This window comes from Mustelus asterias, chromosome 22 (assembly GCF_964213995.1).
Source record: "Mustelus asterias chromosome 22, sMusAst1.hap1.1, whole genome shotgun sequence".
Lineage (NCBI taxonomy): Eukaryota > Metazoa > Chordata > Chondrichthyes > Carcharhiniformes > Triakidae > Mustelus > Mustelus asterias.
The window spans coordinates 43458530-43472573 of NC_135822.1; the positions used below are offsets into that span (position 1 = coordinate 43458530).

Sequence of the window (14044 nt, forward strand, 5' to 3'; positions counted from 1 at the left end):
TTCCTGGAGTCAGCTAGCCTCCCGGACGTCCATATCTGCGCTGGTTGCATCGAACTGCAGCTCCTAAGGGACTGCGTTATGGTACTGGAGCTGCGGCTCGATGACCTTCGTCTGGTCAGGGAAAATGAGCAGCTGATAGATAGGAGTTACAGGCAAGTGGTCACACCGGGGCCACAGGAGGAAGACACGTGGGTCACAGTTAGGAAGGGGAAAGGTCAGGTACTAGAGAGTACCCCAGTGTCTGTGCCCCTTAAAAATAAGTACTCCTGTTTTAGTGCTGTTGGGGGGAGCAGCCTACCTGGGGGAAGCAACAGTGGCCGTGCCTCCGGCACAGAGTCCAGCCCGGCAGCTCAGAAGGGTAGGGAAAGGGAGGATGAGGAAACTGACCACAGCACCAGGGTACAGGGAGCTGTTTAAGTGGGGGGAAAAAAAAGAAATGTAGTAGAAATTGGGGATAGTACACTTTTGGATGCTATTGGGGGGGGGGGACTTAGCAGGGATAAGCCATGGGGTACAGGTCACTGGCTCAGAGTCTGTCCTTGTTGCTCAGAAGGAAAGGGGAGAGAGAAGTAGAGGCTTAGTCATTGGGGACTCCATAGTTAAAGGGACGGATAGGAGATTCTCCGGGAACGAGAGAGACTCGCAGTTGGTGTGTTGCCTCCCAGGAGCCAGAGTCCACTCAAGACATAGGTAGGAAAAGGGGTGGGGATGTAAGGCAGAAATTCAGGGAGTTAGGGTGGAAGCTTAGGGCTAGAACAAACAGAGTTGTTATCTCTGGTTTGTTACCCGTGCCACGTGATAGTGAGGAGAGGAACAGGGAGAGAGAGCAGATGAACACGTGGTTACAGGGATGGTGCAGGAGGGAGGGTTTCTGATACCTGGACAACTGGGGCTCTTTCTGGGGTCGGTGGGACCTCTACAAACAGGATGGTCTGCACCTGAACCAGAGGGGTACCAATATCTTGGGGGGGGAAATTTGCTAATGCTCTTCGGGAGGGTTTAAACTAATTCAGCAGGGGGGTGGGTACCTGAATTGTAGCTCTGGTGTACAGGAGGTTGAGAGTAGTGAGGTCATGGATGAGGTTTCAGGGTCGCAGGAGTGTACTGACAGGCAGGAAGGCGGTTTGAAGTGTGTATACTTCAACGCCAGGAGCATCCGGAATAAGGTGGATGAGCTTGCAGCATGGGTTGGTACCTGGGATTTCGATGTTGTGGCCATCTCGGAGACATGGATAGGACAGGGACAGGAATGGTTGTTGCAGGTTCCAGGGTTTAGATGTTTCAGGAAGTGCAGGGAAGGTGGTAAAAGAGGGGGAGGTGTGGCATTGTTAGTCAAGGACAGTATTACGGTGGCAGAAAGGACATTTGATGAGGACGGTGCAGACTCGATGGGTCGAATGGCCTCTTTCTGTACTGTAGGGTTTCTGTGATTTCTATGAACAGCAGGTTAAAGTCCAACAGGTTTATTTGGTAGCAAAAGCTACTAGCTTTCGGAGCGCTCGCTGCTCCTTTGTCAGATGAATGGGATTTCAGTTCACAAACAGGGCAAATAAAGACACAAACTCAATTTACAAAAAGGGCGGCACGGTAGCACAGTGGTTAGCACTGCTGCTTCACAGCTCCAGGGACCTGGGTTCAATTCCTGGCTTGGGTCTGTGTGGGGAAAAGAAAAAGGAGGCTTATGTTCGGATGAGACGTGAGCACTCGGGTAGTGCACTAGAAAGCTTTAGATTGGCTAAGAGGGAGTTGAAGAGCGAGCTTAGAAGGGCTAAAAGGGGACATGAGAAGACTTTGGCGGATAGGGTTAAAGAGAATCCTAAGGCGTTCTATAGGTATGTCAAGAACAGAAGGTTGGTTAGGGCAAGTTTAGGGCCAGTTATAGATGGCAGAGGGAAGTTATGTGTGGAACCGGAGGAGATTGGTGAAGCATTGAACCAATATTTCTCTTCGGTGTTCACGCAAGGGGACATGAATATAGCTGAGGAGGACACTGGGTTGCAAGGGAGTAGAATAGACAGTATTACAGTTGATAAGGAGGATGTGCAGGATATTCTGGAGGGTCTGAAAATAGATAAATCCCCTGGTCCGGATGGGATTTATCCAAGGATTCTCTGGGAGGCAAGAGAAGTGATTGCAGAGCCTCTGGCTCTGATCTTCAGGTCGTCGTTGGCCTCTGGTATAGTACCAGAAGATTGGAGGTTAGCGAATGTTGTCCCATTGTTTAAGAAGGGGAACAGAGACTTCCCCGGGAATTATAGACCGGTGAGTCTCACTTCTGTTGTCGGCAAGATGTTGGAAAAAATTATAAGGGATAGGATTTATAGTTATTTGGAGAGTAATGAATTGATAGGTGATAGTCAGCATGGTTTTGTGGCAGGTAGGTCGTGCCTTACTAACCTTATTGAGTTTTTTGAGAAAGTGACCAAGGAGGTGGATGGGGGCAAGGCAGTGGACGTGGTATATATGGATTTTAGTAAGGCGTTTGATAAGGTTCACCATGGTAGGCTTCTGCAGAAAATGCAGATGTATGGGATTGGGGGTGATCTAGGAAATTGGATCAGGAATTGGCTAGCGGATAGGAAACAGAGGGTGGTGGTTGATAGTAAATATTCATCATGGAGTGCGGTTACAAGTGGTGTACCTCAGGGATCTGTTTTGGGGCCACTGCTGTTTGTAATATTTATTAATGATCTGGATGAGGGTATAGTTGGGTGGATTAGCAAATTTGCTGATGACACCAAAGTCGGTGGTGTGGTAGACAGTGAGGAAGGGTGTCGTAGTTTGCAGGAAGACTTAGACAGGTTGCAAAGTTGGGCCGAGAGGTGGCGGATGGAGTTTAATGCGGAGAAGTGTGAGGTAATTCACTTTGGTAGGAATAACAGATGTGTTGAGTATAGGGCTAACGGGAGGACTATGAATAGTGTGGAGGAGCAGAGGGATCTAGGTGTATGTGTGCATAGATCCCTGAAAGTTGGGAATCAAGTAGATAAGGTTGTTAAGAAGGCATATGGTGTCTTGGCGTTTATTGGTAGGGGGATTGAATTTAGGAGTCGTAGCGTTATGTTGCAACTGTACACAACTCTGGTGCGGCCGCACTTGGAGTACTGTGTGCAGTTCTGGTCCCCACATTACAGGAAGGATGTGGAGGCTTTGGAGAGGGTGCAGAGGAGGTTTACCAGGATGTTGCCTGGTATGGAGGGGAGATCCTATGAGGAGAGGCTGAGGGATTTGGGATTGTTTTCGCTGGAAAGGCGGCGGCTAAGAGGGGATCTTATTGAAACATATAAGATGATTAGAGGTTTAGATAGGGTGGATAGTGATAGCCTTTTTCCTCTGATGGAGAAATCCAGCACGAGGGGGCATGGCTTTAAATTGAGGGGGGGTAGTTATAGAACCGATGTCAGGGGTAGGTTCTTTACCCAGAGGGTGGTGAGGGATTGGAATGCCCTGCCAGCATCAGTAGTAAATGCGCCTAGTTTGGGGGCGTTTAAGAGATCCGTAGATAGGTTCATGGACGAAAAGAAATTGGTTTAGGTTGGAGGGTCACAGTTTTTTTTTTTTAACTGGTCGGTGCAACATCGTGGGCCGAAGGGCCTGTTCTGCGCTGTAATGTTCTATGTTCTATGTGTGGAGTTTGCACATTCTCCTCGTGTCTGCGTGGGTTTCCTCCGGGTGCTCCGGTTTCCTCCCACAGTCCAAAGATGTGCGGGTTAGGTTGATTGGCCATGCTAAAATTGCCCCTTAGTGTCCTGAGATGCGTAGGTTAGAGGGATTAGTGGGTAAAATATGTAGGGATATGGGGGTAGTGCCTGGGTGGGATTGTGGTCGGTGCAGACTCGATGGGCCGAATGGCCTCTTTCTGTACTGTTGGGTTTCTATGATTCTATGATTTCTATGACTCATCTACTGAGGTAGTTTGGGCTGAGGTTAGAAACAGGAAAGGAGAGGTCACCCTGTTGGGAGTTTTTTATAGATCTCCGAAAAGTTCCAGAGATGTAGAGGAAAGGATTGCAAAGATGATTCTGGATAGGAGAGAAAGTAACAGGGTAGTTGTTATAGGGAACTTTAACCTTACAAATATTGACTGGAAAAGCTATAGTTCGAGTACTTTGGAGGGGTCAGTTTTTGTCCAATGTGTGCAGGAAGGCTTCCTGACACAGTATGTAGATAGACCAACAAAAGGCGAGGCCACATTGGATTTGGTACTGGGTAATGAACCAGGCCAGGTGTTAGATTTGGAGGTAAGTGAGCACTTTGGTGATAGTGACCACAATTCGATTACGTTTACCTTAGCGATGGAAAGGGATAGGTATATATCAAAGGGCAAGAGTTATAGCTGGGGGAAAGGAAATTATGATGCGATTAGGCGAGATTTAGGTGGCACAGGTTGGGGAAGGAAACTGCAGGGGATGGGCACAATTGTAATGTGGAGCTTGTTCAAGGAACACCTACTACGCGTCCTCGATAAATATGTACCTGTCAGGCAGGGAGGAAGCAGTCGTGTGAGGGAACCGTGGTTTACTAAAGAGGTGAATCTCATGAGAAGAGGAAGAAGGAGACTTATGTTAAGATGAGACGTGAAGGCTCAGTTAGGGCGCTTGAGAGTTACAAGTTAGCCAGGAAGGACCTAAAGAAAGAGTTAAGAAGAGCCAGGAGGGGACATGAGAAGTCTTTGGCAGGTAGGATCAAGGAAAACCCTAAAGCTTTCTATAGGTATGTCAGGAGTAAAAGAATGACTAGGGTAAAATTAGGGCCAGTCAAGGACAGTAGTGGGAAGTTGTGCGTGGAGTCAGAAGAGATAGGAGAGGCACTAAATGAATATTTTTTGTCAGTATTCACACAGGAGAGGGACAGTGTTGTCGAGGGGAGTACTGAGGTGTAGGCTGTTGGACTGGACGGGATTAAGGTTCATAAGGAGGAGGTGTTAGCAATTCTGGAAAGGGTAAAAATAGATCAAATCCCCTGGGCCGGATGGGATTTATCCTAGGATTCTCTGGGAGGCTAGAGAGGAGATTGCAGAGCCTTTGGCTTTGATCTTTGTGTCGTCATTGTCTACAGGAACAATGCCAGAAGACTGGAGGATAGCAAATGTTGTCCCCTTGTTCATGAAGGGCAGTAGGGACAACCCTGGTGATTATAGACCGGTGAGCCTTACTTCTGTTGTGGGCAAAGTTTTGGAAAGGATTATAAGAGATAGGATTTATAATAATCTAGAAAGGAATAATTTGATTAGGGATAGTCAGCACGATTTTGTGAAGGGTAGGTCGTGCCTCACAAACCTTATTGAGTTCTTTGAGAAAGTGACCAAAGAGGTGGTTGAAGGTAAAGCGGTTGATGTGGTGTATATGGATTTCAGCAAAGCGTTTGATATTGTTCCCCATGGTAAGCTATTGCAGAAAATACGGACACATGGGATTGAGGGTGGTTTAGTGGTTTGGATCAGGAATTGGCTAGCTGGAAGAAAACAGAGGGTGGTGGTTGATGGGAAATATTCATCCTGGAGTTCAGTTACTAGTGGTGTACCGCAAGGACCTGTTTTGGGGCCACTGCTGTTTGTCATTTTTATTAATGAGCTGGATGAGGGCGTAGAAGGATGGATTAGTAAATTTGCGGATGACACTAAAGTCGGTGGAGTTGTAGACAGTGCGGAGGGAAGTGGCAGGTTACAGAGGGACATAGATAAGCTGCAGAGCTGGGCTGAGAGGTGGCAAATGGAGTTTAATGTGGAAAAGTGTGAGGTGATTCACTTTGGAAGGAGCAACAGGAATACAGAGTACTGGGCTAATGGAAAGATACTTGGTAGCGTGGATGAACAGAGGGATCTGGGTGTCCATGTACATAGATCCCTGAAAGTTGGCACCCAGGTTCTTAGGGTTGTTAAAAGGCATATGGTGTGTTAGCTTTTATTGGTAGAGGGATTGAGTTTCGGAGCCAGGAGGTCATGCTGCAACTGTACAAAACTCTGGTGCGGCCGCACTTGGAGTATTGCGTACAGTTCTGGTTGCCGCACTATAGGAAAGATGTGGAAGTGTTGGAAAGGGTGCAGAGGAGATTTACCAGGATGTTGCCTGGTATGGTGGGAAGATCGTATGAGGAAAGGCTGAGGGACTTGAGGTTGTTTTCGTTAGAGGTTAAGAGGTGACTTAATAGAGGCATACAAGATGATCAGAGGATTAGATAGGGTGGATAGTAAGAGCCTTTTTCCTCGGATGGTGATGGCTAACACGAGGGGGCATAGCTTTAAATTGAGGGGTGAGAGATATAGGACGTTAGAGGTAGGTTCTTTACTCAGAGAGTAGTAAGGGCGTGGAATGCCCTGCCTGCAGCAGTAGTGGACTCGTCAACATTAAGAGCATTCAAATGGTTATTGGATAAACATATGGATGATATTGGAATAGTGTCAAAGAAAGATATCAGACGGACATATTTTACACAGAGGGTGGTGGGGGCCTGGAATGCGCTGCCGGGCAAGGTGGTGGAGGCGGACACACTGGGAACGTTTAAGACTTATCTAGACAGCCATATGAACGGAGTGGGAATGGAGGGATACAAAAGAATGGTCTAGTTTGGACCAGGGAGCGGCGCGGGCTTGGAGGGCCGAAGGGCCTATTCCTGTGCTGTATTGTTCTTTGTTCTTTGTAGTGTAGATTAGAGGGGCTATAGATTGGTTTCACTGGTCGGCGCAACATCGAGGGCCGAAGGGCCTGTACTGAGCTGTTATGTTCTATGTTCTATTTAATCAGCCTGACTTAGAAAGGAGATGAGAAAAGCTGGAATGGACAGGGCGGCACGGTAGCACAGTGGTTAGCATTGCTGCTTCACAGCTCCAGGGACCTAGGTTCGATTCCCAGCTTGGGTCACTGTCTGTGTGGAGTTTGCACATTCTCCTCGTGTTTGCGTGGGTTTCCTCCGGGTGCTCCGGTTTCCTCCCACAGTCCAAAGATGTGCGGGTTAGGTTGATTGGCTATGCTAAAAAAAAAAAATTGCCCCTTAGAGTCCTAAAAAATGCGTAGTTTAGAGGGATTAGCAGGTAAATATATGGGGGTAGGGCCTGGGTGGGATTGTGGTCGGTGCAGACTTGATTGGCCAAATGGCCCCTTTCTGCACTGTAGGGTTTCTATGAAAAGAATTGTCACCCAATGTTTATGCAGTGTTTCTTCTGGATCTGGAATGTTTTCTGTTGCTCGGTACTGATTCTTACTTTCTATTAAGCTCTCTCTACAATCATCGATTAAAACTTTTCTAAGTAATTACTTTTCATTTGTTAAAATATCTACTCTCTATCTATTATACCGAACCTTTCAATTCTATCTTGAGATCAAGTTACAGGCTTCCTTATAAATCAATCAATCTCAGAAAGACTACAATTCTGTGTGGTTAGCAGAGAAAAGTGCTATTTGGTTTTGTTGGCTGTCACAATTGGATACAGGAGGGAGACGATTCTTAGTTAAAGAGGCACATCATGCAGCCTCCTACGGATCCAGGAATTATTTTTCTAGCATAGCCGGTGAGAATGACTTATCAGAGCAGACTTTACTGCTGTTGGTGGATTCGAGAAACTCTCCAAAAATTACATCACATTTTGTCTACTCCTTGAATCAGGTAATTGCAAAACCCAATGGTTTGACCGTGATAACCCATCAGGAAATGGGGATTATGAAGATCTTGTGAGTCTCCAGAAAGAATATTCTGATCAAATCTGCAGTAATCCAATTGCCTGTGAAGTGGAGTCAACATCAGGAGTTCCAGCGTCAAGCTCTGAAGATAACATTGCCCTGTAAATACCTGTTCTGATGTTTCATACTCTTTTCAAATAGTATTATTGTACACTAGAATATCACTCTTCTGTATTATTTTGTATCATTTTGTATTAAACAGATGAATGGTTGACAGGAATGGTTGTTGGAAGTTCCGGGGTATAGATGTTTCAGTAAGAGTAGGGAAGGTGGTAAAAGAGGATAGTTTAACGGCTGCTGAAAGGCAGTTTAAGGGGGATCTGCTTACTGAGGTAATATGGGCTGAAGTTAGAAATAGGAAAGGAGCGGTCACATTGTTGGGGGTTTTCTATAGGCCCCCAAATAGTAATAGAGATGTGGAGGAAGAAATTGCAAAGCAGGTTATGGATATGTGTTGAGGTCACAGGGTAGTTGTCATGGGTGACTTTAACTTTCCAAACACTGATTGGAACCTTTATTGGTTGAATAGTTCGGATGGGGCAGTTTTTGTACAGTGTGTGCAGGAGGGTTTCCTGACACAATATGTGGATAGGCCGACAAGAGGTGGGGCCACATTGGACTTGGTACTGGGAAATGAACCGGGCCAAGTGTTAGATTTGATTGTGGGAGAGCTCCACTTTGGAGATAGTGACCACAATTCGGTGTGTTTCTTTACTGCAATGGAGAGGGATAGGGCCTTACGGCAGAGCAAGGTTTATAATTGGGGGAGGGGTAATTATGATGCGATTAGGCAAGAATTAGGGAGCATAAGATGGGAACAGAAACTGTCAGGGAAAGGCACAAATGAAAAGTGGAGCTTGTTCAAGGAACAAATACTGCGTGTCCTTGATATGTATGTCCCTGTCCGGCAGGGAGGAAATGGCCGAGTGAGGGAACCATGGTTCACAAAAGAGGTTGAATGTTTTGTCAAGAGGAAAAAGGAAGCATATGTAAGGATGAAAAAACAAGATTCAGTTGGGTCCATTGAGGGTTACAAGTTAGCAAGGAATGAGCTAAAAAAAAAGGGCTTAGGAGAGCTAGGAGGGGGCATGAGAAGTCCTTGGCGGGTCGGATCAAGGAAAACCCCAAGGCTTTTTACTCTTATGTGAGAAATAAAAGAATGACCAGGGTAAGGTTAGGTCCGGTCAAGGATAGTAGTGGGAACTTGTGCATGGAGTCAGAAGAGATAGGAGAGGTGATGAATGAATACTTTTCTTCAGTGTTCACCAAGGAGAGGGACCATGTTTTTGAGGATGAAAATGGGATACAGGCTGATAGGCTGGAGGAGGTAGATGTTCTGAGGGAAGGTATATTAGCAATTTTGAAAAACCTGGGCCAGATGGGATATATCCTAGGATTCTTTGGGAGGCAAGGGATGAGATTGGAGAGTCTTTGGCTTTGATCTTTGGGTCCTCACTGTCCACGGGGATAGTGCCAGAGGACTGGAGAGTGGCGAATGTTGTTCCTCTGTTCAAGAAAGGAAATAGGAATGACTCTGGTAATTATAGGCCGGTTAGTCTTACTTCGGTGGTCAGTAAGTTAATGGAAAAGGTCCTGAGGGATAGGATTTATGACCATTTGGAAAGATGCAGCTTAATCCGTGATAGTCAGCATGGATTTGTGAAGGGTAAGTCTTGCCTCACAAATTTGATTGAATTCTTTGAGGAAGTAACTAAATGTGTAGATGAAGGTAGAGCAGTTGATGTCATATACATAGATTTTAGTAAGGCGTTTGATAAGGTTCCCCATGGTAGGCTCATGAAGAAAGTAAGGAGGTGTGGGATAGAGGGAAATTTGGCCGATTGGATAAGTAACTGGCTATCTCATAGAAGTGGAGATGCCGGCGTTGGACTGGGGTAAACACAGTAAGAGTTTTAACAACACCAGATTAAAGTCCAACAGGTTTATTTGTTGGCAAAAGCCATTAGCATTCGGAGCGCTGCTCCTTTGTCAGATGCAGTGGAAATCTGCTCAGATTTCTAACCTACGCATCTCAGGACTCTAAGGGGCAATTTTTAACCTGGCCAATCAACCTAACCCGCACATCTTTGGACTGTGGGAGGAAACCGGAGCACCCGGAGGAAACCCACGCAGACACAAGGAGAATGTGCAAACTCCACACAGACAGTGACCCGAGCCGGGAATCGAACCCGGGACCCTGGAGCTGTGAAGCAGCAGTGCTAACCACTGTGCTACCGTGCCGCCCCTATAGGAGGGATATAGGAGGGATATATTAGATATAGGAGGAATGTGATATAGGCGATAATGGAGGGATGTCCGAGGTAGGTTCTTTACTCAGAGTGGTTGGGGTGTGGAATGGACTGCCTGCTGTGATAGTGGAGTCGGACACTTTATGAACTTTCAAGTGGTTATTGGATAGGCACATGGAGCACACCAGAATGATAGGGAGTGGGATAGCTTGATCTTGGTTTCGGACAAAGCTCGGCACAACATCGAGGGCCGAAGGGCCTGTACTGTGCTGTACTGTTCTATGTTCTATGTTCTAGATGCACCATTTCCTCAGGATTTGTTTGTGTGAATGAAGACCAAAAGGATGGGAGATGTGAAGATTACAAAATACGATTTACCTGCCCAGAATCATTTTGTAAGTACCGACCACTTGTAAAATTGATTTGTTATCTTCCAATTTGGAAATAATAGCTGCACATTCAGTGGTGTAATTTTCAGACAGTTTCTTAAATCCACCAACAAGCAGTAACGTCTGCTCTGATTATTCATCTTCCCCCGGCTGTATCCTCACGTCGGCTGAAAATACAACAGGAAGATACAACATTGACCACGCTAAGATTATTACAATAGATTTAAATCCATTAAAATTAGGTTTGCAGGGAAATCAGGAAAGATTGTGATCATAAATCTCACCAGCACAAGCCCTGCCTTTGACTTCTTGCAAGATTTAGCCGGTATTATGGGATGTGCACCCATGGCTGATGTGACTGCTAGATCATGCCCATTATTTCCAAGCATGAACACCTTGTACCTTCTTCCTGGTAACACAATCTTAGCCTTCCTATGTTCTCCAATAATAAAACCACCCAGGCTGACTGTAAGGCAGACTGTAGACTCCTTTCATTCTTTACTCTGAATCTAAAGATACAGTTCCACAATATAATAATCCTGTAAAGCTCGCATTTGTAACAGTGCTTTTTATGTGTGTATTTAACTAGGCAACTGCAAAACCCTGTGGTTTGACAGAGATGACCCATCAGGCAATGGGGATTATGAAGACCTAGTGAATCTCCAAAAGCAATATCCTGGTCAGATCTGCCGGAACCCGATATCTTGTGAGGTGGAGACAACATCAGAAGTTCCAGACTCTGGAGACAACATCCCTGAGTAAGCAATAATTCCTCCCATCTTATTTAAATATTATAACTTTATTTCAAAGAGTATGAGTTGTTTTATCGAACACATTAGCATGCCCTCCCTCTCTCTCTTTTAAACAGATGCAGTGTTTCTACCGGTTTTGCCTGTGTGAATGCAGAGCAGGAAGATGGGAGCTGTGAAGATTACAAAATACGGTTTTCCTGCCCTCAATCTTTTTGTAAGCATTGGACATTTTGAACATTAACCTTCCATTTTGGAAATTGAAATCTATATTTATCCCGATAGGTCAGAGTTTTGTCATGGCATATATTTTATCAATTTTGCCCGATAACTGATCCATTTCATAGAATCAATCATAGAATCCCTACAGTGCAGAAATAGATTGTTCAGCAATTGGGTCTGCACCAACCCTCTAAAAGAGCAGCTACCCAGGCCCACACCCCACCCTATCCCCATAACCCAGTGCATTCACCATGGCTAGTCCACCTAACCTACACATCTTTGTACACCAAGGGGCAAATTAGCATGGCCAATCCACCTAAACTACACATCTTTGGACAATAAAGGGCAATTTTGCATGACTAATCCAACAAGCTTGTACATTTTTTGGACTGTAGGAGGAAACCCACGCAGAAAAGGGGACAATGTGCAAACTCCACAAAGGCAGTCACCCGAGGCCGGAATCGAACCTGTGTTCCTGCACTGTGAAGCAGCAGGGCTAACCACTGTGCCACTGTGTCACCCCTCCCCCTTCTGAGAGAGACTAAAGTCTTCAACACTAAGCTCTGGGTCCAAATTGAAGTGAATATTGTCCTTTCATAGAATCATACAGTGCATAAGAGGACCTTTGGCCCATCAAGTCTGCACCGACAATCGAGAAACACCTGATCTCCCACCTAATCCCATCTACCAGCACTTGGCCCAAAGCCCTGAATGTAATGACAAGCCAAGTGCTCATCAAGGTACTTTTTAAAAGATGTGAGGCAACTCGCCTCTACCACCCTCCCAGGCAGCACATTCCAGACTGTCACCACCCTTTGGGTAAAAATGTTTTTCCTCACATCCGCCCAACTCTCCTGCCCCTCACTTTGAACCTATGTCCCCTCGTGACTGACCCTTCAACTAAGGGGAACAGCTGCTCCTCATTCACTCTGTCCATGCCCCTCATAATCTTGTACACTTCGATCAGGTCACCCCTCAGTCTTACCTTCTCCAAAGAAAACAACCCAAGTCTATCCAAGCCTGTCGTTCATAACTTAAATGTTCCATCCCAGGCAGCATCCTGGTGGATCTCCTCTGCACCCCCTCCAGTGCAATCACATCCTTCCGATAATGTGGCAACCAGAACTGTACACAGTACTCCAGCTGTGGCCTCACCAAAGTTCTATACAACTCCAACATGACTTCTCTGTTTTTGTAATTTATGTTTCAATTGCTAAAGGCAAGTGTCACCACACTACTAACATGCCATTCTGCCTTCAAAAATCTGTGGACAAATACGTCAAGGTCCCTTTGTTCCACAGAGCGTCCGAGTGTCCTACCATTCATTGAGTACTTTCTTGTCAAATTACTTCTTCCAAAGTGTATCACCTCACACTTTTCAGGGTTAAATTCCATCTGCCACTTCTCAGCCCATTTGACTATTCCGTCTATATCTTCCTGTAGCCCAAGACACTCCGCCTCACTGTTAACCACCTGGCCAATCTTTGTTTCATCTGCAAACTTACTGATCCTACCCAGTACCACCCCCCCCTCCCTGCTTCCCGCCCCCGCCCCCCCCACCCCCATAGTCACCTATGTCATTTATACAAATGACAAAAAATAGGAGACCCAGCACAGATTCGTGTGGTACACCACTGGTCACTAAAGCAGCCTTCTGTCATCACCTTTACAATATCACATACTCATTTGGGGCCTTAAGGTGTCTTTAAAGATATTTCCTGAGGTATACCATTACTTTTCGTATGGTGACTCAGGGACATGGGTACTCTGGCTGTGTGTTCTGTTGTGACAAGTTGTTTTAATTTAATTTTTTAATTTAATTTGCATTTAACCGACTCCCACAAACAGCAATGTGATCATGAGAAGAGAATCCGCTTTTGTAATGTTAACCTGTTGGCTAGAATGTGATACACAGATGGAGTGGAAAACTCCATCTGACGAAGGAGCAGCGCTCCGAAAGCTAATGGCATTTGCTACCAAATAAACCCGCTGGACTTTAACCGGGTGTTGTTAAAACTCTTACTGTGTTTACCCCAGTCCAACACCGGCATCTCCACATCATCCTTGCCCTGCCCCATGCATGCCCCTGTAGGTGCACCATAGAATCTCAGCCTCAATGAGTGGAATATTTTTCTCATCAGGTCTAGGTTGATGTATGAGTTTTGTTTTGGGCTGAGTTTCTTGAGCACAGAATTGAAGAGATTAAGAGTGACTTTCGTATCTGGTGCAGAGTGGCCAATAGCATTGCAGTCATCCTCTCAGCAGCAGGAGGAAGTTCAGAATGGGCATTGAAATGCTGGATATCCTCACTGCTCAGAATTTACCATGTGTTCTCCATCTGACCTGGAATATTCTTGGAGAGTAGAATCCAGGTGAATATTTCTATCGCCAGTGTTTTCGATTCTGTGTGATTGAATAACTCAGCAGTTTCATTTTGTTGGGTTGAGTGAAATTATGGTAGTGAAATATTAAGCATTGAAAACTGATAGAATGATATATTGTATTCTGGAACACTGAAATGTCAGAGTGAATTAAATTGCTGTTCTGAACATATGAAGAGTGAATAATTGGTGTATGAAATTCTCTGAGCCGGGAGAAGAGGGCGGTCTTCATTTTTGCTGCTATGCATCTTTAAAATGCTCCTTCAGGTGTCCTTTCGCCTGTCCACCAATATCCTCGTTTGCATCTCAGTCAGAGGCTCAGTAGCTGCACAGAAGCACTTTGGGGATAGTGACTATAACTCTGTAAGTTTCAAAGTC

At 45.6% G+C, this 14044-nt stretch overlaps 1 protein-coding gene across 8 annotated transcripts in view; it reads left to right on the forward strand.

Annotated features, from left to right (window-relative positions):
• The window catches only part of LOC144510017 (uncharacterized), a 275355-nt gene that overhangs the window by 205968 nt on the left and 55343 nt on the right, over positions 1-14044 (forward strand). For all 8 annotated transcript variants that reach the window (XM_078239203.1, XM_078239202.1, XM_078239206.1 and 5 more), the window contains 4 exons: positions 7603-7777; positions 10223-10320; positions 10904-11072; positions 11183-11280. In XM_078239203.1, coding sequence (XP_078095329.1) covers positions 7603-7777; positions 10223-10320; positions 10904-11072; positions 11183-11280 — 540 coding nt within the window. The remainder of the gene's footprint in view (positions 1-7602; positions 7778-10222; positions 10321-10903; positions 11073-11182; positions 11281-14044) is intronic.